Genomic DNA, 25,297 nt, shown 5'->3' with positions numbered 1-25,297 from the left:
CTCAGGCTTTTGTATTTGAAAAATACAAAGTACTTTTTAATTTCGTTTAAAAAATGGTATACACAAAGTTTATCTCTATTACATTATTATCACATTTTAATATTTATGTTTGTGAATGAAATACACATTTTTGAATTGCACCGATTTAACCTGGTATTATTTTGTTAATCACCTCAAGACAATCTAGCTGTACTATTAACACAAATACGATACTTTTCAGAAAATAGATTACTTTTTATTGTGATATATTAAATTAACTGGATAATGGTAACTGAAATATGGCTTCAAGCCAGGAAAAAACATTTCAAAGTTAAAGTTTTTTTTGTTTTGTTTTGTTTTGTTTTTTGTTTTTTTTTTTTTTTTTGTTTTTTGTTTTTTAGTATGTTCATTAAAAATATTGGATTTACTCTCCAGTCTGCTCTCAGTCCAAAGACATTAGTATAAACAGATTATATTTATTATAAACTATTTTATACATGCTTACAATGCGCAATTGTACAAATATATGAACAGAGACAAGTCAAGGTAAAAATAAAGACACAATACAAACACATAGTATAAGGTATGACACATGTTCTACTATCTTTGCTAAGGCTGAACTGTATAACAATATTGAAGGAACAAAGTATCTTGTAGCTGAGGACTGGGTTTAGACAATGAACCATCACCCTTCTTAGTTTCACAGAAACATGATGTAATCTTGAAATTAAGTCAACATAGGCCTCTTTTGGATTAGTTTCTATTATTTGCCTCAAATGTCTGCCACCAGTCCGGTCAAATGTTTCTATCACAAGTCTTACAAGTACATGCTTCCTCCGAGACAATCAGGATTCTATATTTATAGTACCTGAAGTCTGTAGATTACATTTACAGCTTAAACTTTGATTGTGATGGACATCAGGGCTGCTGCAGGCATCCAAGTTCACTCTCCATTGTGACCTTTCAGGTCCCTTTTTATGATGTCGTTCACTGGAAAACATAAAAAAAAAAAAAAAAAAAATAGGGATGAGCAACTTTAATGTTCACAACAACATAAAAATAAATCAAGATAAGGATTTTAAATAAATTTGCATAATACATGTGTATATGTGTGATTTTTAAATTTATTGCAGCATATAATTTTGTTTTCTCAAAAAAACAGGCAATTCTAGTCAAAACTGGTTTTGCTTTCACCTCTTGATCAGTTCTAGAGTAAGGGGATTAAAATGTCTAAGTGTGTGTGTGTGTGTGTTGTGTGTGTGTGATCAAAGTCGTATTTTTGCCATCAAAGTCGTATTTTTGAGGGGGTATTTTATGGTTTTATATGAAGGTTCACAGTGGAGAGATGACAGGAAATGAGGAGGGAGTGACATGGGGGTCCCCACCAGGACTTGAACCGGGGACGTTGAGGTTTGCGGTTGGTGTCTTAGATGCCACAGCAACATTTCACACATAAATCAGTCCAATGATGACTTGCAATCTCCACAGTGATGATGTGAAATACTGCAGTTATATTACTGTCCACAAGGTGTCTCTATTTTCTTGAATACAGATTATCAGCAGTGGGTTCTGGACTGATGAAGGATCTATTTCCTAACAAAAATATGTACAGCTCTTACACACTAATCTTTTGAAAGAAAGTTGATGACAAAGGGAAATAATAAAATAAACACAGTCATGTATTTTGGTTAATTTTCTTATGATGCTCAGCAAAACAGATTGTCAGTAGTTTGCTAAATGTTCACTATTAGTCCAGGCTGAGTCAATGACCAGAACAGAAGGTATTGCTGCTTCCTTTTTTATTCTTCTTTTCCTTCTTTACCAGAGGTGTGTCTGCACATATTTGCCTATACAATATACTTCCTGTTTCTGTACTCCATCACAGAGGTGTAAACAGAAGCTTTCCCCCATAGCAAACAACGCTGGAGTACATTGCTCGTTCTTTAACATCGTAGTGGAGATGCCTCTTTCTCCTTTATAAACTTAAAATACATTGGAAATCAGGAGCTAATTGTACACATTTATTTCAAAGGGGGCTAGTCATGCTCACAAAGGTTCTGCAAGTCTGTGTGTTTGCGTGCATGTGAAAGAGTGAGAGTCAGACTGAAACAGACAGGAAAGTGGATAGAAAGGCCCAACAGAAAACCACAAGGCAGGATCTGCAAGCTTACACTTGCATTGTGCTTGTATGCATTTGCAGACTGGACCACAAATACCCATCCCCCAGGCTTCCATTTTCATTTTAAACCCTGTTATTCGTAGAGGTTTTCTAAGTGTCTAAGGTGTATTGTCCCATTGTTTTGTGAAGAATCAGTAGCACACCCTCTACAAATCAGCCAAACATTTTAATAATCTGTCAGCTACTCAAGAACTTTTTAAACCCAAAAAAGATTAGCCGGAGAGAAGAACAAATCCATTAGAAACCAAACAGATGAGACTCAGACCCTGAATGGCTGACTGACTGAAAGATAATATACATGTAATGCAGAAAATCCAGCATGAACTGGAGGAATTGATCACAGCAAATATCCTTTAAGGCCAGGTTATGGTTACTTTACACAGAGATTTTAGTCTCTCCTCAAATGATCAATCCACTTGTTCATACACACAAAAAGTGACAAAAGTAACTGTGCCGAGACTAGGCCAGAGCTGCCAAGCTGTTCAATGAGTCTGGGTCACAGATGCCTTTAACAGACCTCTCCACATTAAGGTATGTTTTGGAGTATATTTCAACTAAAAAATATGGGAAAAAGTTGCATATTGTAGTTTCAAGTGGAAGTGCTTGTCTGTTGGTTTTGAAAATGTATAAAGACAGTGTATATCAGACACTGCTCCCCTAGTTCTGATGTTAGAGAGGTGTCAGGGATGAAGCTGATTCAGGCCAAGTTCAACAATCCAACCAGCATTTCTTTTGCAGAATACTGATCCATTTAGGAGAGCTGTACATGATAGTAATACTCACCATCCTCCAGGTAGGCGTAGCTGAGGTTCTCTTGTTTGACTGTGACCCGTTCTGGAGCCCGGTCCTCATGGTTTCCTCTACCTGGCTCTGCTCTGCATCCAGTCTTCACTTGAGGTTGACCTTGGATGTATCTTGAAGGTGGTGACTTCCCCAGCGGCAGGGTTGTCTGCATAAAATTCTGATGTCTTGACATCAAACAGGCTTCGAATGAATCACCAACCTGAGGCCCTTCGCTCACTTTGCCCACAGGCGTTCTGGCACTGACAATGGGAGTGGAGGCAGGGTGGGAAGCCATTGGGGAACCACCAAGGATGGTGGTACCACAGCTGCTGTAACGTTGGTTTGCAGTGTGGTACAGCATAGGACTGTTGATCAGAGTGTTGGCTCTGGACTGGTAATAGACTGATTGGTCATCCAATGGATCAGGTGTTAACATGCAGGCTCTGGGGTCTACAGTAGTTAGGTGGTACAGTGTTGAAGAAACATTCAAGGCTTGAGGGTTGTTGTCCTGCTCTAGGTGATGGTAGAGTGACTTCATTGACAGGCCAGACAATGAATGATTATCTGGGTAGCCATATGACTTCGTCTGATAGTCATCCAGTGGCTCTGCTTTAATGGCTGGAATAGAGAAACATAAATTCGATCATTAGCTCGCTGGCCAGAATACAAGCACAGTAACAGACTCTACAGACTGCTACCCACAGAGCTGCAACCACGGTTAAAAATAAGGAGTGAGTTCTAAGATGTTACAGGGATTGAGTAATTGAAGGAAAATTCAGCCAGTACATTTCATGATTAAGCACTGTGATTTCCTTTCCTTTCATGTACCCACTTTTTTATCTTCTATTTCTACAGCAGTTTACTGTTTCCTGAAATGTTTTTTGAAATGTGCCAAACACTGCCTCTGAGTTTCAGATGTGGGTATTACATGTAGGTGGAGAGAGCATTAGTGAAAACAGTAGTAGATTGACAGTTTTTCCCCTTGAGAGCAAGTGAGAGGTGTCAACCCCACGTAAAAACGTGTTGTGGCCACAGTTTAGTGCTAACAGCTACTTACTGACTGATTTCTTATGACTGGGATTTCTTGTAAAACTGTAGAACATGAGATGCATTTAGAATGAATTTCATAGAGGGATGCCCCTGCTTTTGACTGTGTTGAGCTGTACTCAGGTTGAAATGTTCTTTAAGTTGTGTAGCAGTTATATCTAATCTGATTGAAGTGTTGCAATTTCCTGTACTCAAAGTTTGACTAAAGAGGGGGATGGACAACTTAGCACACATTAGCATCTTTTCAGCAATATTACTAGTTTAAGGTTGAATTAATGTATATTTTGTCCTCATTTGCTGGCATCAAGGTGAAAACAAAAGTCTAGAAGTAGGTTCAATGTGTTGCATCAAGTGCTTTAGCATGAGGTTTGTGTTGAGTATTTCCTCACAACACCAGCCCTGATTTTTCCTGCCAACCCCAGGGTGGGAGTTGCTAACCTTTTGGCCACCTTCTCAACATTTGAGGGACCCCTTTTCCTCATGTAGTGAAAGACCTGGGTTAGCAGATGCATACCTATCACAGGAGTGTAGATGAAGTGCTGAGGCTGACTACGTTTCTTCTTCCCATTGATGACGTAGAAGTTGACTTTGGCTGGGTGGCAGATGGTCCGGTCTCGATACGGAGGGACCTCAACAAACAGCATGTTCTTAACGGGGATTTCAACAGAACAGAAAAAAGATCACACCTCAGACAAACTGTCATGTAACAGAAAGGTCTAGGCTACCCCAAATCTCTCCCCTGTGAGTTTCTGATTAAAATCAGTGTTAAAAATAAATATTATCTGCACGATACAAAACTGTCACCATAGATGTCTTGTTTTGTTTTCTGTTTTGAATACAGGTGAAATTAGAGCCATACAATGTTGATTTAATGACTGAATATATCCACAAAAAGGAAATCATTAGTTGTGTGCATTTGTCAGTACAGATAGGAGGGAATTAACTCACAGCTTGTGTTTTGTCCCTGTCCACAGTGGCTTCCACCTCCCAGATCTGCTGCCCTTCTGAAAGCAGAAGGAATACAAGGGTGCAGTTGCAGATTAAAACAAGTTTGACATCTTGGAAAACCCACATATTTGCTGAGAGGTAGACAATAAGATTAATGCCACTCTCATGTCTGTAAAAGAAATATGTGGCTGCAGTCAGTGGATGGTCATCTTAGCTTAGCATAATAACTGAAAATGGAGGGAAACAGCTAGCCTACAACCGGGAGAAGCTGTTATTGTACTTAATGTTCTGGATTACTTCAATCATGTCAATCAACAAGAAATAAGTATTATTTCAGAAAATATCAAGCTATAAATAGCATGTCTGATTGAGTGAACACCAATGAATTTGTAAGATATTAATCCTGTTTAATTTACAGTACAGCGTGTGAGAAGATTTCTACATATACAGTGGAAAACTGGTTTCTCTTTTATGTCTGGGTTAGTGTTTCATTCCCACCTCAGTTTTTACCTGCTGTGTCTGTTTTCTACCCACGCTTTAAAAAAAAAAAAAAAACACACACACACACACACACACACACAAAGCCTCTGCTCTGGGTCTGAATCTTTATCAGTCTTTCAAACCACATCCTGTTGCATAAAACCCCACACCAAGCAACAAGGAGGCTTTATATGCAGTCAACTGTACCCATCCTGCTCTCAAACCATGTAACCCAACAACCTTGTGTGGGCAGTAACGAGGTGAGAAATTTCCATGCAGAAATAAATATAAATTGCCATCCTCAGCAAAACAGTACAAGTTTAAACTAATGGTTCACTTTGTCAGAGTTAAAAGTGGGGGCTGACGGAAGATGTGCGTCACTGAAAGTTGATGTTACTGAGGCAATATGCAAATAATCTTAAAATACAAATACTATATGAGTAGGTGAATACACTCTAGCAGGATATTGGGAGGATGTATCTGGGTGTTGTACAACATATTAGTCTATTTTAATCACAGTAACCAGTTTGGAATCTAAATATATATATGTGTGTGTGTGTGTGTGTATATATACAGCCAGAAGTCAGCTAGTTTAGCTTAGCATAAAAACTAGAGAATACATTTGTAGCCAAATCTGTCTGATATAATTTCTAAAGCTTATTAATATATTTCATTTCCTGTGTGAAATTGATCATTTGTGGTTTTACAGAGGGTTATATGTGTTATGGTATGTGTTACTGAAGCCCTTGGTCAAACAATTACTGATTTTTATTTTTTTTAAAATCTTTTTTTAAGATCTCTTTCTCACCTTGTGTCTTCTCAGAGAATATCACCTTGGAGTCTGGTGTAAAATTTTGTCCAGTAAGGACCATTTGTTGACCACCAAGAACTGAGCATCGGTCCAGGTCCTGCCTCTCGACTGCAGGGAGCTCCTGAGCTGAACGCTGGGCTGAGTAGAAATGATAAAATAATAGAACATTTGCACAAAATAAGAGGAGTCATAAAGTTAGTAAACATGTCAGCAACAGAGCAATTGCTATCTAAGGATTTCTCACATTAACCAGCATAAACCATTGGTCGTACAGACGTGTACAACTGTAGCGGCATAACCCCCAGATGTACTAAATTTATCATAGGCTTTGTTTTATCGCTCATGAATTCAAATTTTCATGTATAGAATGAGGAGATATACATATTCTAGATAGCCTGGATAAAACTGCAGCAATAAGAAGCAAGATCCAGCTTGATCATGAATTAAACACTCCTTACAGCATTCAATAGGATCAGAGGCAACTTGAAGAGACACGAGCTGGCCTCCAGGTTGAGGAATGTGGATACGAAAGACCAGACGCACACGTGTGTTTTTTCGTCCGATGTCCGTCTCACCGTTCCTCAGTTCGATGTCTGCGTTTCTCAGCTTCAGGATCCCTACACAGTCAATCCTGTGAAATGTAGTATAAAAAGGGTTCTGATATGATGCCAAGAGCTCTGTTCAAAATCTGCTGCAAAACTGTCACACTGTCCCCATCAAATGATAGTTTGCATAAATATGTGCCTGTTTCAAATGATTTGTCATTTTTGACCTAGTATTGTTTAGTGAAAGTAGTAGTCTAGATATTTTGATAAGAAAAAGAAGTTTTCTGCAGCTCTTTTTCAGTGATTCATCACATGTCAAGTTCATTAAACCATTTCTGTTTAGTGCTGTAAACACCCACTGTACGATAGGTCTTTCTTGGAAAAACTCTCTGGCACGCAGGAAGTGATGCGTTTCAAGTTTCCGTCAGCGGAAACAGAAACTTGCTGGAGGAAAAAGCGATAAAGACCATGTAGCTGGCATTAACAACAATAGCCGCCGAGGCATTTAATACACATTCAAACTCAAACTTGTTAACTGTAAAATCTGATTAAAACTGACTGATGACTCAATTTACTGTATCTCTACATCTGTAACTCTGGGAGACGAGGTGCAAAAACACCTCAGTGGTGGTTGCAGATTGCTTATTAAGCATGAGGACTGTTCTTTTGTCAATTGATGCTGTCTCATTTGATTGCTGTTCCACAATTGCCTGTGCATCTGTGATTTACTTGTATTATTGCTTTTGGTTGAACATATATCCCACATATTCTCTGTTTTACTCACACCACTCTCATGTGGTTCTTTGGCTCCAGAGGGATCTCCAACACTTTGGTCCCGTTGATCATCCTCTCCATACTGGGCGTGGTGACGGTCTTCCCGGTGATGCGGTGGACTTGGTAGAAAGCGTGGGGTTTCAGGAGCCTCTCGTCTGCCGTCCCTATGAAGACCTGCAGCCCCAGTGGAGCTGTGCCTTGATAGCCATGGAGCTAGTGAGGGCAACAAAGACAATTAAATGTGTGCTTCATGCTGAATTAAATTTACTATAATGCCATTAATGTGCATGACTGCAGGGGAAAAACACTTTTCCCTGTGGGGGATGATTTCACAGGTCACTGTCTAACTGGTGTGGTAAAGACACTGCTTTGCATAGCCGGTTTGTGCAACAGTGCTGGGAATACCAACTGTGATGGCTTATTAATTAACTCACCAAGGGAGTAAATAAAGCAGACCTATGTACCAATACTTGTGTGGTATGTCAGTATACCTTGTAACTATTAAGTGTATGTGTATGGACTGAAACAATGACTGCCTTATTAACTTGTCCTTGTGGGATTAGCGAATGTGACAGTGACATGAGGCTCTTTCTTTAATTTGCATGTCTGTCAGCTTTATATAAACACATTATCCAGGAAATACCATCCCACATTTACAACCTCCTACTCCCACTTGTACACCTCTCTCTTAGGGCACCGCCAGTGACAACGATGTGAAGTGAGAGTGATCTTTTTTCTATTTCCTTCCTTGTGTTCATACACACGCGCACGCGAGCCCGTAAATCCCCACACGCTTCTGCTGTGAAAAAAAAGAAAAGAAAAAAAAAAGCACCTGAACTTCCGGATGCCCTCCTTTGGGTGTCTTTACAGCTCCACGGCTGCCCTCCGTCTCGTAATGAGCTCTGTGGTGAGATCTGGGCTGTTGCTGGATCAGTAGTTCATACTGACCGGACTGACTGGGCAACGACCACTCTAAAGAGGGAAGTGGGGCCATGGAGAGGCCACTGGGAAAGGGAAAGAGAGAAAAACAATAAGAGAAAAAAAAAGTAGAATAACAATTCAATTGCAAAATGATTGTGCCATATTCCAAATCTCATTTCATAGTTGTCGATTAAATGATGTACCTCGTAATTGCTCATTTGTGCTTACCACCAACATAAATTGTGTGTAAGTCATAAAACAGGATGAACAACACACCTGTATGCTCCGTGTTGGACTGGATAAGAAGGTGGCCACACGACTGGGACCATACAGAGGGTGTCGGTGTTAACCTCGACCCCAACCCTCCTCTCCTGCTCGATGACCCACTCACATTCCTCTCTATACACACAGTCCTGTCTCTGGGTCTGCCCATGTGCACTTCGCATCACTGCAGGGGCCATCGCTCTGGAGAGACCGGAGCTGAGAGTCCAATCCTCCTCCAGGCCCGTGGTGGAAGTCTGAACTTGCGTCTGAAACTCAGCCAGGGCCTGGTATTGGTGGAGGTAGTGGGATCCCTGCTGCTCGTGGGGCGAGGGGATGGGGCTGGGGCTCCGGGACCGCTGCTTGACAGGGGTGCCCCCCTGACAGGAGTGGACTGGGTCATAGGTGCGCTTTCCATGCGGCGAGGCAGAACGGGAACGCTGATGGGTCGGCGCAGTGGGATGTTGGTGTTTTGGCAGGAGATAGGTCTCATCTGTGACGCTGTTGCGAGGCGAGGCTCCTGGAGAAGAGTGGGCAGAAGAGGTGTGGATGCCCTGGAGGCCCAGGCAGAGGTCTAAGGCGGACAACCCCATGCTACAGCCACCTACGTTGGAAGGAGAGACACATGGAGATGCCCCAGGAGAGTAGGACTCTGCTGCCCATCCTGTGGAGGAGTTACTGCTGGCAGGGCTCACACACTCTCTATGGGTTCCCAGGGCTTTGGAGCCAAGGCCAGGGTCAAGGGTCTGCGAGCTGAGAGAGTCGCCTGACGGAGTGATCTCAATCCTGGGGCTGGAAGCAGGTATGTTCCCTGTTTTTGAAGGCAGCCCCAAGGAGCCAAACACGACCTCTGTCAGGTTTTCTGTGGTGGGGCCGTGGGAGGGGGGGTTCTGGCTGGACACCGGCTGGTTGGAGGTGGAGACGTACACGGACTGATGGTCGACCACCAGCAGAGGAGGTGGATTGTCATTCTGAAGGAGAGCACCTGGATCATCTGTCAATAACAAAAATAAGGATTCATTTGTGCACACAAGTAGCCCTGACAAGCTAACAACTATTATTACCTTGAGATAACTTAAAGATCCCCTCCATACACGTTATATTTTCCCCAAAAATATGTAATTAAAATTAAATTAAAATTCTTAAAATTAAATCTACTTATTTTACATCATTGAAAAATCCAGAATCTGTGAATATGCAAATGTGAAAAGCCTAACTGCAAGATTTAAGATATCCCAGGTTTTGTCATCAATGACTAAATTGCTTTCAAACTAGTTATGTGTCAGTAACTCAGATTTATGGTGGGAACTGTTTTCTGCTGTCAAACTCTACACATACATTCTTCTGCATAATGAAGGTCAACCATCCAAGTGAAGCATAGCAAAACATGCTTTTGAGTGGGAGGGGGGAATTTTAAGTTTTAACTCCTTTTAACAGTAAAAAAAAAAAAAAAAAAAAAAAAAAAAACATTTAGTTAGTCTTTTAGTCTTGTTTCTAAAAATATAAGTACCTAAATTGGATAGAAGGATCTTGATTTAACTTAACCTCCACTCAATGGCAGTGCAAGGGGGATTTCAGTGTAACATCAGTACCTGACAGCTAAGTACTGAATGGGCCACTTAATTACAGCTAAATACAAACTCAACACATCCATCAGCTTTACATGGTCATGATGAAAAAAAAAAGGAGAAATGATCACTGTGTAACTTGGAACAAGATATTGTATTAATTCTAGGTAAAAGCAGAGTAAGCACCCCTTACACACCTTTGTCACAGCCAACAAGGAAATCTTCTCCAGGTGGATTATACAGAAACAGGTCGGAAAAGTCCAACTCCTCCTGACTTATATCTTGAGCCAGGCTCTCGGTGAGCCCCAAACCTCCAGAAGTCATCTCTAGCTCCAAAAATATAGATTTCCTCTCGGTAAGAATAGTCTGTCTTCTATAATAACTTTTTACCTCTCCGACTAATTTAAGCTCCGTGGAAAGGCCAGGTGGTTAAGGAGGGAGATGGATGGTTTTTCTAAGATGCGTTAAAAACATCTGCAGCTGCTCAAATAAAACATTCAGCGCCGTGACAAGAGCGGCGACAGTCGTTTCCTGTCACTGCTGATGATGACAAGCAGACAGGAGGTGCGGACCTGCCTGTACTGTGTGTGTGAGATAGAGAGAGAGGGGGGGGGTGCGTGCGTGCTGACAGGGTGCAGCTCAAACTCCCCAAAACCTCCAAAGACATACTTCATTTCCTTCTCTAAAGTGTAAGCACTAAAAGCTCAATATAGCTACAGTAATCTATTCTCTTTGGTAATCAAATGATACAAGGCAAAGTATTTTAGGCAATTAGATTTATTGATTAATGTAATGTTTTTCTTTTTTACTTTGATTGTGTTGTGAGGGACTTACAGAAAATTCATTTACAAATACATTTGACAATATTTCATTACCATACCAAGTTTTTTGTGAGTTAAGCAACATAGACTCAGTTCGTGTCTCACTTCGCTCAATGAGATTTTCAGTGCGGTGTAATTTTCGTTTGAATCATTCCACCCACGTTCAGATCCCGGATACAGTACACTTGACCATATAGGCTACACACTCCCTAATCCCTAATCCCTAATCCCCATACTCCAGCCACTTCATCTCTGTGTTTTAACAATTGCATATATTTGATAGTATATAACTGAACATGGTGTAAAATACAACATATTCCTATTCTAGCCTAATGAAAAAGATATAACTCAAGAAACTTGTTTGCACCCACAGTAAATAAAAAGATAACCAGAAAAGTAAGTACAAGCAGCCTTTGACCACTGAGTGGCAGTATTGCACAACTCCAATCTACTCCCCAGTTCTGTTGCTGCTGATTTAAAGGGTCAGTTCACCCAGATGTATACTTTTTCGCACCTAGCTGTTATAATATGTAGTTATTTAGATGTTATAGTTGTGGTTTAGATTTATTTACTATTGCTATTTTTGTCATAATCCTGCAGGTGCCATCATTCTGAATCCCTGTTATGATGATTTTGTATCTTTACTAGAACACCTCTCCAGTCTCTAGGGCTTTATCACACTGACTAGGTGTGACAGAGAGGCACTGTGGTACCGCTATGGCTCTATAGCTCAGTGGTTAGAGCACTGGTCTTGTAAACCAGGGGTCGTGAGTTCAATCCTCACTGGGGCCTGTGTTTCCATTTAATATTCTCTTACAGAGCTTGGTTTGTTTCAAAGCAGGAAAAAAAGGATTGAGATAGTAAATCTGGGCTCCCTTGGAAAACTGCAAACATGTCTCACTAGATACCACTCATTAAGTGCAATTAACAGTACAGATCTTTGGATTATTTGTATTGACAGAAAAGTTTTTCATATGCATACCTGAACTCTTGAAAAGCCAGTACAATTGTTACATAAAAATATTTTTACTTATATAATTGAAAAATCTGAGCAAATCTTCTAACATTTTTTTTAATTAAAATGTATTCCCACATTACTCACATATCACAGATATAAACATAATTTTAAAATAGAGATTTTTTATCTACTTGAATGGTCTTCATTTATTAATCTCAAAGATGTTTTGTCTTTCATCTGAAAGGCTTTATCAGTTGATCAAGCAAAGGCATTTTAACCCCTTCACATGTTTTTGTCACCTGAGGCCACATGTGAGTCATGTGAGGGTCGTCAGAGGCACATGAATCAAGGTGTGACGTGGTGTGTAACTACCAAGGAGGGGCTATCAGGACAACAACTGTGAGAAGCTGAGAAGTGGTGCTGAATATCTCTTCAAGTGACTTTCAATCAGTCTTTTCTATCTACTCACTAGAGATTGTGATTTGTTGGTACACTTGTTATTATTTCCAAATGCTGAGCTAGCCTAGCTCCACCTTGAGACTTAAGTCAGAGGATAACACGAGAGTTGAACCTGCAAAACTTAAATGTGTCCAGAGGAAAACACACAGTTCACCATGTAAAAAATATGAAGTTTCCAATGATAACTGAATGATGAATTAATATTCACTGGCATTAACATTTGCTAATTTCTTTCATGGAAATTCATCTGAAAGTCAATTACAAATTCAGTACAACCAATAGAACTAATTTAGATAACAGTCTCAGGACTGTCACTATTTTCCCTATATTTACTATCAAATTACATGCTAGAGTTAGCAGGTTCAGTGTGAAAGTAATTAGTTAACTGCACAATACAATAAAGTAAAGAATTATTATTATTATCATTTTGCTCTGAAATTTGGTGTGGAGTATGAAGTAGCATAAAAAGGAAATACTCAGGTAAAGTACAACCACCTCATTACACATGAGCACAGTACTGCTTCCTCTTTATTATTTATTTTAGGTATTATTTTCATTCCAAATATAGTAAGTACAAGCCCCTCATGTCATAATTAAATTTCATAACATAACCCATTAACCACAGCATACAGTAACAGCAGGAAATGATATTGTGTAACAAGATTTTGAGATTGTAGGCTTAGACACATATTAACAACGGTGACAGATTAGATAAGTTTTAAAAAATGTGTGACAGACCGGCGGATATTAAAAATCTCTACTTGAATCCACAAACCATAATCATTATCAGAGGTATGGCAGGTATTTTGCATGTGTTGACTGCAGATTTCATTATGAAATCATTTATATGGAATTGTGGCCTCACTGAGTCATACTTAGTGCTCTGTAATGAAAGTATTGCATTTTTCCTCACTTTTTTTTCTGCCTTTATCACACTGATCAGATGCTGCAGTGAGAAGCTAAACATCAGTGCTTCTATAGCTCTGCTTTTTGAGCGCTGGTCTAAATCAAGGATCATGAGTTTGATCTTCACCAGGGCCTCAGCTTCAATTTAAGTCAATTTGTTCCCATTGGCAGTTGTGTCTATAAATAGGCTTGGCTTATGCAATTCACTCACTCATTTGTATTGCTACTTAAGTAGAAAAATAGAAACCAGAATTACTGCCTCGTGGCTGTATGGCTCTGGCATTCAGTGAAGTTTCCGGAAATATGGTCACAATCTCCACCTCTGTTCCTGAGTTATGCCTTTGATTAATGGTTGGAAAGTGTTTTTGCAGAAAATTATGATGTCACAGTGAAGCTGACATTTGACCCTTTGGATATAAAATGTCATCACTTCATTATTGTATCCTGTTAGGCATCTGTATTTTTTTTTTCATAATTAGCATGTAAATTCATATAGTCATATAAGTCATATAAGTCATACTCAAGATATCACGCTCACAAGAATGGGACATATGGCGAGACAACCCAAAAACACATCTTTGACCACGGCTGGCATAAAAAAAACATCAACATACCATCCATGGACATAATCAAAACATAATGCCTCCTCTTTTCCGTGTGGTTGTTTAAGTCATAGTCCCAGTCCTTCTACCTATTACATCACAAGTCCTTATTTCTTCTAATTTCCTGTATAAATAAACCACCACGGGCTGATAACCCCATATCGCACTTACAGCTCACCTTATTAAAACAAAACTTGTGATGTGGCTTTCTAACGCACTCTGCTGTTTATTTTGCAGAGCTGCACTTCACAAACTAATGACATTCCCATCAGCCTCAGCTGTAGCTTATGTTAAGTGTTAAGGATTATACCTGCTTAACATTAGTAAGATGGCGTTGTCACTGTGAGCATGTCAATGCTGGAATTCATCTCAATGCGTTGCTGAACGTCACAGAGCCTCTCATATGGCTGGATGCAACAACTGGATGCCTTCACTTTTTCAGTTTTTTAAAAACTTCAAATAAACACTCTGAGAAGAAAAACTATCTCACTCATGTGAAGCCAGAACCCTTCACCAGTATCTGTCACAGGGAAAAGAGGTTGGGAACTTCTCTTCGCCAACAATGCTAAATATGTGACCAAGGGAAAGCCTTGTGTGAATCAGCCTATAATGGTTTGAGTCCAGTATTGTGCCAAACCCTAAAGAAAGCAGTTTGTCTACACACTAAGCTTTATAATGTTTATTTAGCTCCATTTCTCGAGTTGTGAAAACTCAATGAAAAGGTCAAATCACTTAAAGACTTTAATACCAAGTCTTGGCAATGCACCAGTTTGAAAAACAAACACAGGCTGTGTGCCTTTAATACATTTATTAATGTATTTATTTCAGTGAATAAAATATGCCTCTACAGAAAACAATGTACATTATTACAATATTATAATTGCACTTTATATACACAATGAAAAATAAACATATACGTATACATATTATTATTAAACAAGGAAAAGCATAAAGTAATAGTTTGACATCTACTGTTAAAAACATGTCTGAGATTACATTGAGATTTGAGGACAGCTGCCTTGATACAACATTCAATTTGTACATAACAACTGGTATTTTGGTCAGTCATTAACAGTCATAGTAGTAGTTTTAAATAGGTTTGAGGTATTTATGGCACGATTACAGGTATAATAGTTTCTTTGTCCTTTTGTTCTATTTACAGAGCAGCAATACAGGGAGTCACTGGACCATTAGGACCATGGCAACAGAGGTATCATCTTTCTGTCACCATGTCCAGAAGAGTTGAATATGGAGCCTGAGAGGGCAGGGAAAGAAGAAATAATTCATTAGTGAATAGGCACAGTTTTTGTAGTTACAAAACTAGATTAAACTTAGAGAGAAATATCAGACTCAAGGGAGTAGTTCTCATGTCTGTATACCACAACAGTTATTTTATGTGTCTTGACTTTTTCTTTGCTTCGACCCATGCAAATAGAATAGGCTTTTATTGTCACTGTACAGTTAAATACAGCAAAACTGTGGAAATTGAGTCGCTGGAGATTCAACTTTTCCTCTTACCTCATCTCCTGATGAAGGCGACTGGCAGTTCTCTGTTGGGAACCAACAGTCCTGAATGGATCACGTCAAGCGGCTCATTATCTGTTGCCACAATCTCAAAGTCTCTGACCAACTGCAAAAGAGACAAGTCAAGTTTTAGTATTTAAAGGCTGGTATTCAATGAATCCCTGCTGATTGAGTCTATAAACTGAACTGGGCTAAGCTGAACTCTTCTTATCTTACCCAGCACATGGCCAGCTGCAGCTGTAGCTCCGCCAGCCGCCGGCCGATGCACATCCTCTTTCCGATGCCAAAGGGAACGTGGGCAAAGGGGTTGATGGTGCTGTTCTCTCGCAGCCAGCGCTCAGGTTTGAACTGCTTCCCGTCATCAAAGTACTCCTCATTGGAGCCCAGTGCATGGGTGTTTATCATTAAAACAGTCTGTAAATGGAGGGAAAGAGCAATTAAATCAGTATTTTTCTCACTATTTGCTTATGAGATATATAGTACAGTAGATTAGTAGACCAAAGTCCAATAAAGACCTTGTTACTGTAAATCTGATCCTTCCATACAGTTTGCTGAATTGCACATGCTTTATTATGAGTTGCTCCAATTAGACTTTGCACAGTACTTGAGCAAGTTTTTCTAACATGCTTCATTCACAAATCAGCAAAATGTAAATTAATACAAGAATGTAATCTGCTCATGTCAGGTGTAAAATAACTAAGAACTAAGCCACTTACTCCTTTGGGAATGGCATAATCTCCCAACACAGTGTCTTTGTCCAAGGTTCTGCTGGTGAATGGGACTGATGGTGATAACCTGTGAGAATTTGAAAAAAAAAAAAAAAAACATATAGGAATATGGACTCAGTGAAGCTATAGTATAGCATGACACACATATTTAAGCTGTTTAACAGGAGCTTAACACACACAAATGTTGCAAGATGAGGTGAGATATAATCCCCTCATTCTCTGGATGATGTGGTTACGGCATTAGCTTTAAATAACATGTAAAACAACTTGTGACTGCACAAGAAGAAGGGAGAAAGCAGACTGTAGAAGGGGTGAGGAAGTGATTTGAACGTGACCACACAGTAGATTTTAAGCTGGGACCACTGGTTGTTGCTAGTCATGCCACCATAACTCATGAAGCTTGTTTTTGAGCCAGTCATGTGTGTGAGTTTTCCCTCTTAATCTCCGTGGTACTGGGTGAAATCATCATGCAGCCGCTGAGTCTGATTTGAAACAGCTGACTGTTTAGATAAATTCAATTTATTGGTATATCGTGTCATGTACAGCTACAAGGATGTTTAACTTGATCACCTGCTGTGGGCCTATGTACATGTATGTGCTGTATACATGTATATACATCCAAACAATCTAGCAAATAAAAAATGATCATCTTTACCACAAAGCACATTACTTTACTGCTTTATCTTTGACTGTTGAAAAACTAGGTGGACTGCCCCCCAACCCCCTTTGGAAATCACACCATTGCTCAAAATGTAACTGTCGTAGCAGCCAGGAATTGTTTTATTTTTCCCTCATGACCCTGTTGTACTGTACCTCATAGACTCCTTGAGGCAGGCCTTGAGGTAAGGCATGCTCTTGATGTGCTCTCCACACGGGTCCTGGTCAGGAGGCACCACCTCTCTAATCTCCTCCAACAGCTTCCTCTGGGCGCTGGGGTTACGTGACAGGTTGAAAATAGCCCACAGCATACTGTTGGCAGTCTGAGAAACGTAAACACAGAGAGGGAAAGGGAGAGAAGGAGGGAGAGAGAGAAAGAAAGAGTGAAGGAGGCAGCGAGGAAATGTCACTTAGTGAGGCAGCTACTCTAAGTGCATTCCTCAGTGGGGTCCTGAAAGGAGATGAGGAATGTTTGAGGTTCCTCAAAGGCTCCTCAGTTACATCTACACCACATTCATTTTCCACTTCTGAAGCACTGTAACTGCAGCACCTGTTTGTTTAAGAGGTTGAGCAGTTTTTTTTCTTTCCCCACTTGAGGGAAAATAGGGAAAAGGTAAAACATTTAGGTGAACTCGTGTTCATAAGTAAATGGTGGTGTGCTTCAGATATGTGATCATATAATTTTTCTTTAAGAGCATAGAACATAAATAAACCAGAAGCTGCAATAGGCAGAAATAGCTTTGAAGCAAAAGTTTGGTTTTGGGGAGACATGATTATCTGCTTTCCTGACTAAGACTTAGATAAGAAGATTTCCTCTATTCCTGGATATAGCATCTGACAATCAAGTTGAAGACCACAGCCAGCAAATAGCTTAGCATAAAGACAGCAAAGAAGGGGAAACACCTAGCCTTCTTTAACCTTTTTTGTCCAGATGAAACAACTAAGAAATAATGTGTTCAATAGTGAGCTTGAGAGGAACTGGTATGCAGATTTTGTTACCTTTGGACAGAGCCAGGTGAGCTGTTTGCCCAGTTTTTATGATAAGCTAAGCTAACTGGCTGCTGGATGTAGCTTCATACTGAATGAACTGATATGAGTAAGGTATCAATCTTCTCATCTAACTCTCATAAAGAAAGTAAATGTGCAGCTATCCTGCAAATGAAACCTGTTTCTTCGTAGTATAAAAATATTACTCACTGTCTCTACGCCTCCAATCTGCAGCTCTGTGATGGCTGCATACAGCTCCTTTTTTGAAAGGCAGCTGTGGTGTAAGATGTCACCGATTAAATCGTCTGGAGCTCTGACGGCGTTCCTCTTCAGCTTCTTGTCAATGTAGACTTTGGCTGAGGGACCACAAAACAATAAAGATACGTAATACATACTAGAACATACTAATTTCCTTTAAATCTGATGTAAGAGCGCATGGTTGTGATGTTTGCAGTTCATGAGAAAAAATGTCTTCATGCACATGATGTGTGTGATTACATTTCTACTTCAAAATGTGTCATGACATGTTATCCATTTGATCTGAATCGAGTGAGACTGTATGGCACCAGTGATGTCTCGCTATTTCGGTACTGCTGTTTCAGTTGCAACTTGTTTGATCCCTGTCTGGTTATGTGAGTCATAAGCTTATAGGGGCTGAGCATCATTTAAATCACATGACACAAAAACAAACTGAACTGACTAAATGACTGACTGACAGTCGACCGCGGGTAAAAATAGACTAAACAAATTATAAAAACTACCTCACTCACGCTCATTCACCCAAAAAGTGCTTTTTGCGCCCAAGTATTGGGATGTTCGTGAGAGGCTGTAAGCAGCTACAGCAGAGAAAACAGCATAACCAGCATCTTCTTCTCTTTCCCTCAATGCCCCCCACCCCCTCCTCCTGCTACTACAAATATTTGGCAGATTTCTCCCTCTTAGGTCATGTGGTTTACTACAACTCTAGCTGACATTTACCCAGAGTGCCGAGTACACAAAACACTGAAGCACCCAGGTTCAAATCTCCCTCCTGCCCACCCTCTGTGCTCTCCTATCTATCGTCTGACTGGAAGTGAGCTCAGACTGGTTTGTAAGTCACAGAGGAGTGGGAACAAACTGTACCAGAACTTCGTGAAATGTGAGTGAAGGTGGTGGGAGGTAGACTGGGGTGAGGAGTTTATTGGTGTAATTTTGTGGTGTAGTATAAACTTGTACCTGTGCTGAAAATACGGTCCCATGCTGCAGTGTGGTCCTGCCATGTCTTGGTGTTGAGGCTCTTGTGGAGCTCCACCGGTGTGACCATCATCATGCCAAATGTGCTCATCATCTAAAGAGAAACACAAAGCAACAGAGGGAACAAAGCAAGAGAGAAAGGGATTAAACATCATCACAATCAACCTCATTGAAAGTCTCTGATTCAATCTTTTTCATGGTCTTCTGCTTTTTTTTTGCACCCTCTGCCCTGTGAGACCTTTGTGAGCCTTCACTTATCACCTCTCGACTGCGAGTGATATTTGTTTGCCCCAGTAAATCCCAGCAAATACAGCGGCAGTGTCAGTCAGACACTGAACTTGCTGCATCACTGGCTGCAGTTCAGCTGACCTTGGCTTGAGGTGAACCTGATGAACTACAGCTGGCCTCAGCTTCTCACAGATCATCACAATTATCCTCTACTACAGCACACACTCCTACTATATGAGAGGAACAATAACAAGCATACTCACTGTCTTCACAGCTGTGATGAAGTTCATGGCCTCCTCATTGACTTTCTCTTGCAACAGACCAAATCTCTTGTCATACAGGACGAGACAAATGGCTGAACGACAAAAAGAGCAAAGAGGGCAATGTATGAGATAAATTTCAGGTTCAGAAAGACATTTAATTTGAAATGAAGAGAAAGTGATTTCATTTTCAATGTAACATGTATATAGCCATACTTATAGGTAGACAAGTTATAGGTTACAAATATAATACAATATAATATAAACGCAGTCATGATGGCATACACATGAACAGCTGAAGATGATTCTATATAAATATTTTAGTTGTTTAATCAAAAGGTTATTTAAGTCACGTTTTAGGTGAAAATGCCAAAAGTTCCCTATGGTTACAGATTTGGCTTATTATATGAAAGCAAACGAAATATCTTTGGGTTTTCGATTATGGGTCAGACAACATAAGACATTTAAAACAACCAAACCAAACAATTAATGGAGAAAACAATCAGCAGATTAATCGGTCAGGAAAGTCGTCGTTAACTTACTCTCAAACGACCATTTGTTCAGTTCGAAGTACAAGTCTTCAATCTTCCCGTTGACGTTTATTTTTCCAATTCTGCTCACGAAGTCCACCAACACCTGTTTTAACGAACAGACAGTGTCAGTCGCTGATCAGGAATACACCCCCAAAAACTAAATGTACGAAAGTCAAATGGTATTAAAGATTCACGTTCAAAGTATAAGAATCTTACCTCGTTGATTTTGCCATCGAGCTTCACCACCTCCGTCGGTTTCATGAGCTTCTGCTGGAAAGCGCTCCTCACTCTCTGCCAGTCTTTCCCCTCCCTGCAAATCAACAGTTTGGATTCCCTCTTCAGTAGGATGCAACATAAAACATCTGTATATCTACTTCCACTTCAAACTGCGCCTCGGTGAGTTGCGGTTATTTTATTTTATTTTATTTTTTAGATGTCAACAAAGGAATCGAAAGCCTACTTACAGGATGAGGAGTCCGTACGCCTCGTCTCTCAGGTCCCTGTATGCTTTCCAGGGTTTGATCTCCAGTCTCTGAGGGTAGTTTCCCTCCTTCCTATAGAGTGCCTCCAGTAAGCAAGGTGCGCCAATGTGCACCGACTCAAAGGAGCCCAGCTTCATCCGGAAAATCTTACCGAATTTCTTATGGTAATCAACCTAAAAAGAGATTTACGCATTTATTTGTCAGAGAAATCTCATTTACATTAAAACGCGTTTTTGTCTATTCTCGTTAAATCATTGTTGTTGTGGAATTGACTGAAAAAAGGCTGTATTCCGCTAGAGAAGACAGACAATTAGAGAACAAGTTTGTAATAATACCGTACCAGTGCCTCATGTTGTCTTGTCAGACCTCCTTTCCGCAGGAGTTCGACCAGACTGCCGACCAGGGGCCAGTTGGTGGGTCCCGGGATCGCGTCCAGACTGTGCGCTCTGGAGGCAGCGTGGGGGCACGGCGCAGCCTCCACAGCATCCTTCTCCTCCAGGACGCACACTGAGGATGTTGGTTTGAAGTGCTGCAGCCCTACAGACTTCTTCTTCAGCAGCTCAACAATCTGAGGAACTTTTTGGATCTGCGCCCTCATCCTCTTTGTTTCTTCTTCTTTTAAATGCGGAATACTAATGTTAAACTAATGTTTAGCAGCAGTTCTTTATTATCTTGGGGGGTTTCTCGTTTCTTGGAAGTGTCACCACTTGTCGCATTATATATACCCTACGAGTGTTTATTCCTGCCGTGCACCGAACCAATCAGGGACCGGTCCTGCATGGTGTGGCTGTCGAGCCCACCAATTCATTTATGGATCCATGTTGAGAGGATCGTATGACCCCAGATAGACCGAGGAAGTGCCCCCACCACCGCCGCCACCTCCACCCCTCCCCTCGCTTTATAAATAAACACATAGGCCACAGAAGAGGTGACGCGGTTCGCTTGAACCGTGTTTCAGAGCGACCCGCGATTGGAAGAACCGAAACTTTGGCAAAGCAAATACTACTGCCACACTTCTGCACCGTGGGCAAATATTTGACAGATTGCAGGTTGTGTGTGTGTGTGTGTGTGTGTGTGTGTGTGTGTGTGTTTGCTTTGCTTGTGTTTTGGAGTGTGTGTTCTTTGTAGGGTGGGGGGTGGTAACTGGGCATTTTCGGTGCAATTCTCATTTTTGAATATTTATGATGATTGCACCTGCATGCCCATTAAAAAGCATCTACATACACCCTGAGTTGTCTGAGTTTGGTAGGTTATCACAGAAGTTGTAACAGTCCTTTCAAACACGGTGATCCCTCAGGATACTGTCATTTAATTCAAAGGTTTCCAGATCAGTCTGTGTCCTCAAATGAAATCAAATCTGTTCCAGCATTGCCAAAGCATGTAACATGCAACATATTGGTAAAACAAGCACGTTCAGAATGTTGTGTCTGGGTGAGATTTACTCATTTTATTTTTATTTTTATTTTGGTGGGGACAATTTAGATGAATAGTTTCCCTATAGAGCCCACCCTCCTTTCATGCACACATGTCTTACATGCACACACACACACACACACACACACACACACACACATACATACACACTGTACCCTCTGCCATGACTTTAATAAGTCATGTGGAGGGGCCCCATGTTGTTACCCTGTAAAAGTGTTCATTCATCACGGACTCTCAGGTGGCATCAGAACAACCTTGAACTCTGACTGATGTTTGCTGCATATTAGGGAGTGAGCGAGAGCCTCCCTCCCTAACACACACACACACCAATCACCCCCCACCCTCCCCAAAAAAAGAGAGAGAAAGGAAGAAAAGAAAGAAAAAAAATACCCACCACCCACACACCTTACATACACAGGCAGTGTTCATTGATTTGTCTCTCTGAGATTCAGAACATGTCCAACATGAAGTGTAGTATCACATGATAACAGGCAACTCTGCCAATTTGTATATTTTATTTTATATATTTAATTTGTTTGTTATTTAATATTTAATTTGTCATTAATATTACACACAGCCTGTTGTAAAAGTAGGTGCAGTTTCACTCCATCATTAGAGGAATTTGAGGAAAATATACTTATTTGCTTTGTGTTAAATGAGAGGATCAATACCACTTTCAAACAGCCAGTTCGGACCAAAATCCACGTACCTGCACCTTTAACACTCACCAACTAACATGTCATACTTGTTTGTTTCACTGAAGTGTAAAAACAAAAAAGTTGCAGTTTTATGTAAGTTATGTGCAGGACTATTTCTGGGCACAATGACATCCTTTGGTTTTTGGACATCTTCAGCAAATACAATATATAATATTGATTTGTGAGGCTTAGATGTGTTAGAAGGTAATTTGTTACTTTTGAACAGAGCTGGGCTAAAAGTTTTCCCCCAACCATGGAGGTTGTTTGTGCTCTCAGATATGACCCAAGGTAGTGAACCACTAGCAGGTGTTAAAATTGAAGAATGGTCATGAATTAAAGAAACAAGCCTGACTCTGTATACTACGGTGCATTATTTCCTCCTTTGTTCCTGTCATAATTACTGCCACCAATAGAAGTCGCCTGACAGGAAAATGTAACTGTGGGTTGTAATAGGTTATTGGAACAGAGGACATACAGGGTCTTTCATTTGACCAGGCATGTGCTTTGTACACTCGCCATTCACCCAAACCACTTCCAGCAGGGGCTCCGCTGCTGATAATAAATGTGGCGGTCAATTGACTGAAAATGTTAACTCCTTTATTTTGTCATTTTACTTGGAGGACTTGTTACATAATGCCACTCAAAATGTTTTATTAGTCCCTTCCTATCAGGTAAACGTGTGTCAGTCAAACACAATCAATCAAACTTTAGTTGTACAGCACCTTTGGTACAGGTTCATGCAGTTCAAAGTACTTTGCACATGACAGAAAGCCAAAATTAAAACAAAACAAATGTGAACAATAAAAACAATCTGGAAACACTTTTAGTTTTAATTTGCATGACAAATAAAAAAAAGAAAGATGAAATGTAATAAATATAAAATAATAAAAGCCAATAAAATAGATTAAAATAAAAACAGATACAACAGATGAAAGATAATTACGAATAAAATACACATGGAAATAAAACATGACACTTTAACAATAAAATAAATGACTAAACAAAATAAATAATGTCTGTAAAACATACTAATCAAAAGCCAGGCTAAAGAGGTAGTTTTAAGTTTGGATTTAAAAAGAAAAGACAACAGGTCAGAGGAACAACTTAACAACTTAATGGCTGTACTGGTTCATTCATTGGAAGACAAGTTGGCTGGTGCAAGACCATCAAGTGCTTTTAAAAAAAAAAGTAACAAAAATATATTAAAATCAATACATAAACCGAGAGGCAACCAATACAAGGACTTTAAAACACGTGCAACATGCTCTCTCCCTCTGGTGAGCACTCAGGCAGCAGAGTTCTGAATCAACTGTTATAGTTTTATAAGTTTTCACATTTTGTCCTATTACAACTGTGCCCAGTGTAATAGACCGGACATAATAATAGGACATCTGCTAAATGTTAATGTCTCAAGTTCCAGGTGATATAATTTTCTCAGAATTTTCTCAGAAGAATTATATGATACACAACAAAAAACTGACTTTCATGTAAATGTACAATTGGTACAGGGATTAAGGTGCACGTCATTCCACAAATCTCTCCCCTCATTTCTTGTTATCTCTATCCTGTCAGAATCTCCTAATAAGGGCATAAAATATTCCCACTTTAACTGGTGGATTTCCCATTTAAATAATTAATCTGTCTCCAAGTATTTAAGAAGTTAAAGCTGAGCTGAATACTAAATAACTAATGCCTTTTTCACCATTACTTTGATTAAACACACTACTCAAGCACTATTATAAAACAGAAATGATTAGTCAATTAGTTGACTGACAGAAACATTTTTGATTAATCAAATATTTGTTTTTGTAATTTTTTAATCAAAATGGCTAAAATTCTCTGGTTCCAGTGTTCTAAATGTGAGAATTTTCCTTTACCATATATGATAGTAAACTGAATATGGCACCGCTACTTCGACAAAACCCTACATGACAATGTCACTTTGGGGTCTGAAAAACTAAAACGGGCAAATTTCACTATTTCGGACATTCGTGGGAAAAAAATGAAATGAAAATAATTATTATTTGCAGCCACACATCATTACAAAATTCTCCAGCTGAAAACAAAGTGGCTTTAAAGTACACTGCCAACAAAATTAAAAAATCAATGGGATTATGAGTATGTAATATTACAAAAGCTAGTATTTATTTAGAGCCAGTTACAGAGTAGTACCACTTTAAAAGTGCATTGATGAATAGCTGATAATTTGAAGATGTCTGTTCTTTCTATGTTATTCCCATTATTACCTAAACAGCAAAAACTGAGAGCAAACAGGCTGTTGAGCTTTATCCCAGGACTTCAACCTTGCAGTGTCCTGGTCTGTGCTGGCAGCTTGGACACGAGGCAACACTGGCAGTGTCACTGATAGCTGGCACTGCACAGGGTGCAAGTCATGGAGAAAACATGTTTTCTCCTGATGTTCTCTGTAGGCAAATAGTACTACGCAATACCCTCCTCTATGGCCTTGTGTAGAATAAGTGACTGCAGGTTG

At 39.9% G+C, this 25,297-nt stretch overlaps 2 protein-coding genes and 1 non-coding gene across 3 annotated transcripts; 1 reads left to right on the top strand and 2 right to left on the bottom strand.

Annotated features, from left to right (window-relative positions):
- Positions 1 to 439: 439 nt before the first annotated feature.
- LOC108873556 (nuclear factor of activated T-cells, cytoplasmic 2) lies at positions 440 to 10,833 on the bottom strand. Its single transcript, XM_018661811.2, has 10 exons — positions 10,494 to 10,833; positions 8,744 to 9,722; positions 8,379 to 8,550; positions 7,557 to 7,759; positions 6,686 to 6,858; positions 6,225 to 6,365; positions 4,937 to 4,992; positions 4,503 to 4,635; positions 2,942 to 3,559; positions 440 to 969 (listed from the first exon to the last, which is right to left on the bottom strand). The coding sequence occupies exons 1-10, from the start codon at positions 10,618 to 10,620 to the stop codon at positions 923 to 925; spliced, it is 2,649 nt and encodes an 882-aa protein (XP_018517327.1). The 5' UTR covers positions 10,621 to 10,833; the 3' UTR covers positions 440 to 922.
- A 1,003-nt stretch (positions 10,834 to 11,836) lies between these two features.
- Positions 11,837 to 11,909, top strand: trnat-ugu (transfer RNA threonine (anticodon UGU)). Its single transcript has one exon. It is a non-coding gene; the product is annotated as a tRNA-Thr (tRNA).
- A 2,926-nt stretch (positions 11,910 to 14,835) lies between these two features.
- LOC108873562 (1,25-dihydroxyvitamin D(3) 24-hydroxylase, mitochondrial) lies at positions 14,836 to 21,447 on the bottom strand. The gene is made up of 12 exons (XM_018661816.2): positions 21,015 to 21,447; positions 20,657 to 20,847; positions 20,409 to 20,502; positions 20,202 to 20,295; positions 19,663 to 19,754; positions 19,154 to 19,265; positions 18,149 to 18,294; positions 17,108 to 17,274; positions 16,283 to 16,361; positions 15,783 to 15,980; positions 15,561 to 15,672; positions 14,836 to 15,297 (listed from the first exon to the last, which is right to left on the bottom strand). The coding sequence occupies exons 1-11, from the start codon at positions 21,270 to 21,272 to the stop codon at positions 15,562 to 15,564; spliced, it is 1,542 nt and encodes a 513-aa protein (XP_018517332.1). The 5' UTR covers positions 21,273 to 21,447; the 3' UTR covers positions 14,836 to 15,297; position 15,561.
- Positions 21,448 to 25,297: the final 3,850 nt, after the last annotated feature.

Source organism: Lates calcarifer, linkage group LG12, assembly GCF_001640805.2.
Source record: "Lates calcarifer isolate ASB-BC8 linkage group LG12, TLL_Latcal_v3, whole genome shotgun sequence".
Taxonomy (NCBI): domain Eukaryota; kingdom Metazoa; phylum Chordata; class Actinopteri; family Centropomidae; genus Lates; species Lates calcarifer.
This window is presented reverse-complemented; position numbering and strand designations above follow the sequence as displayed.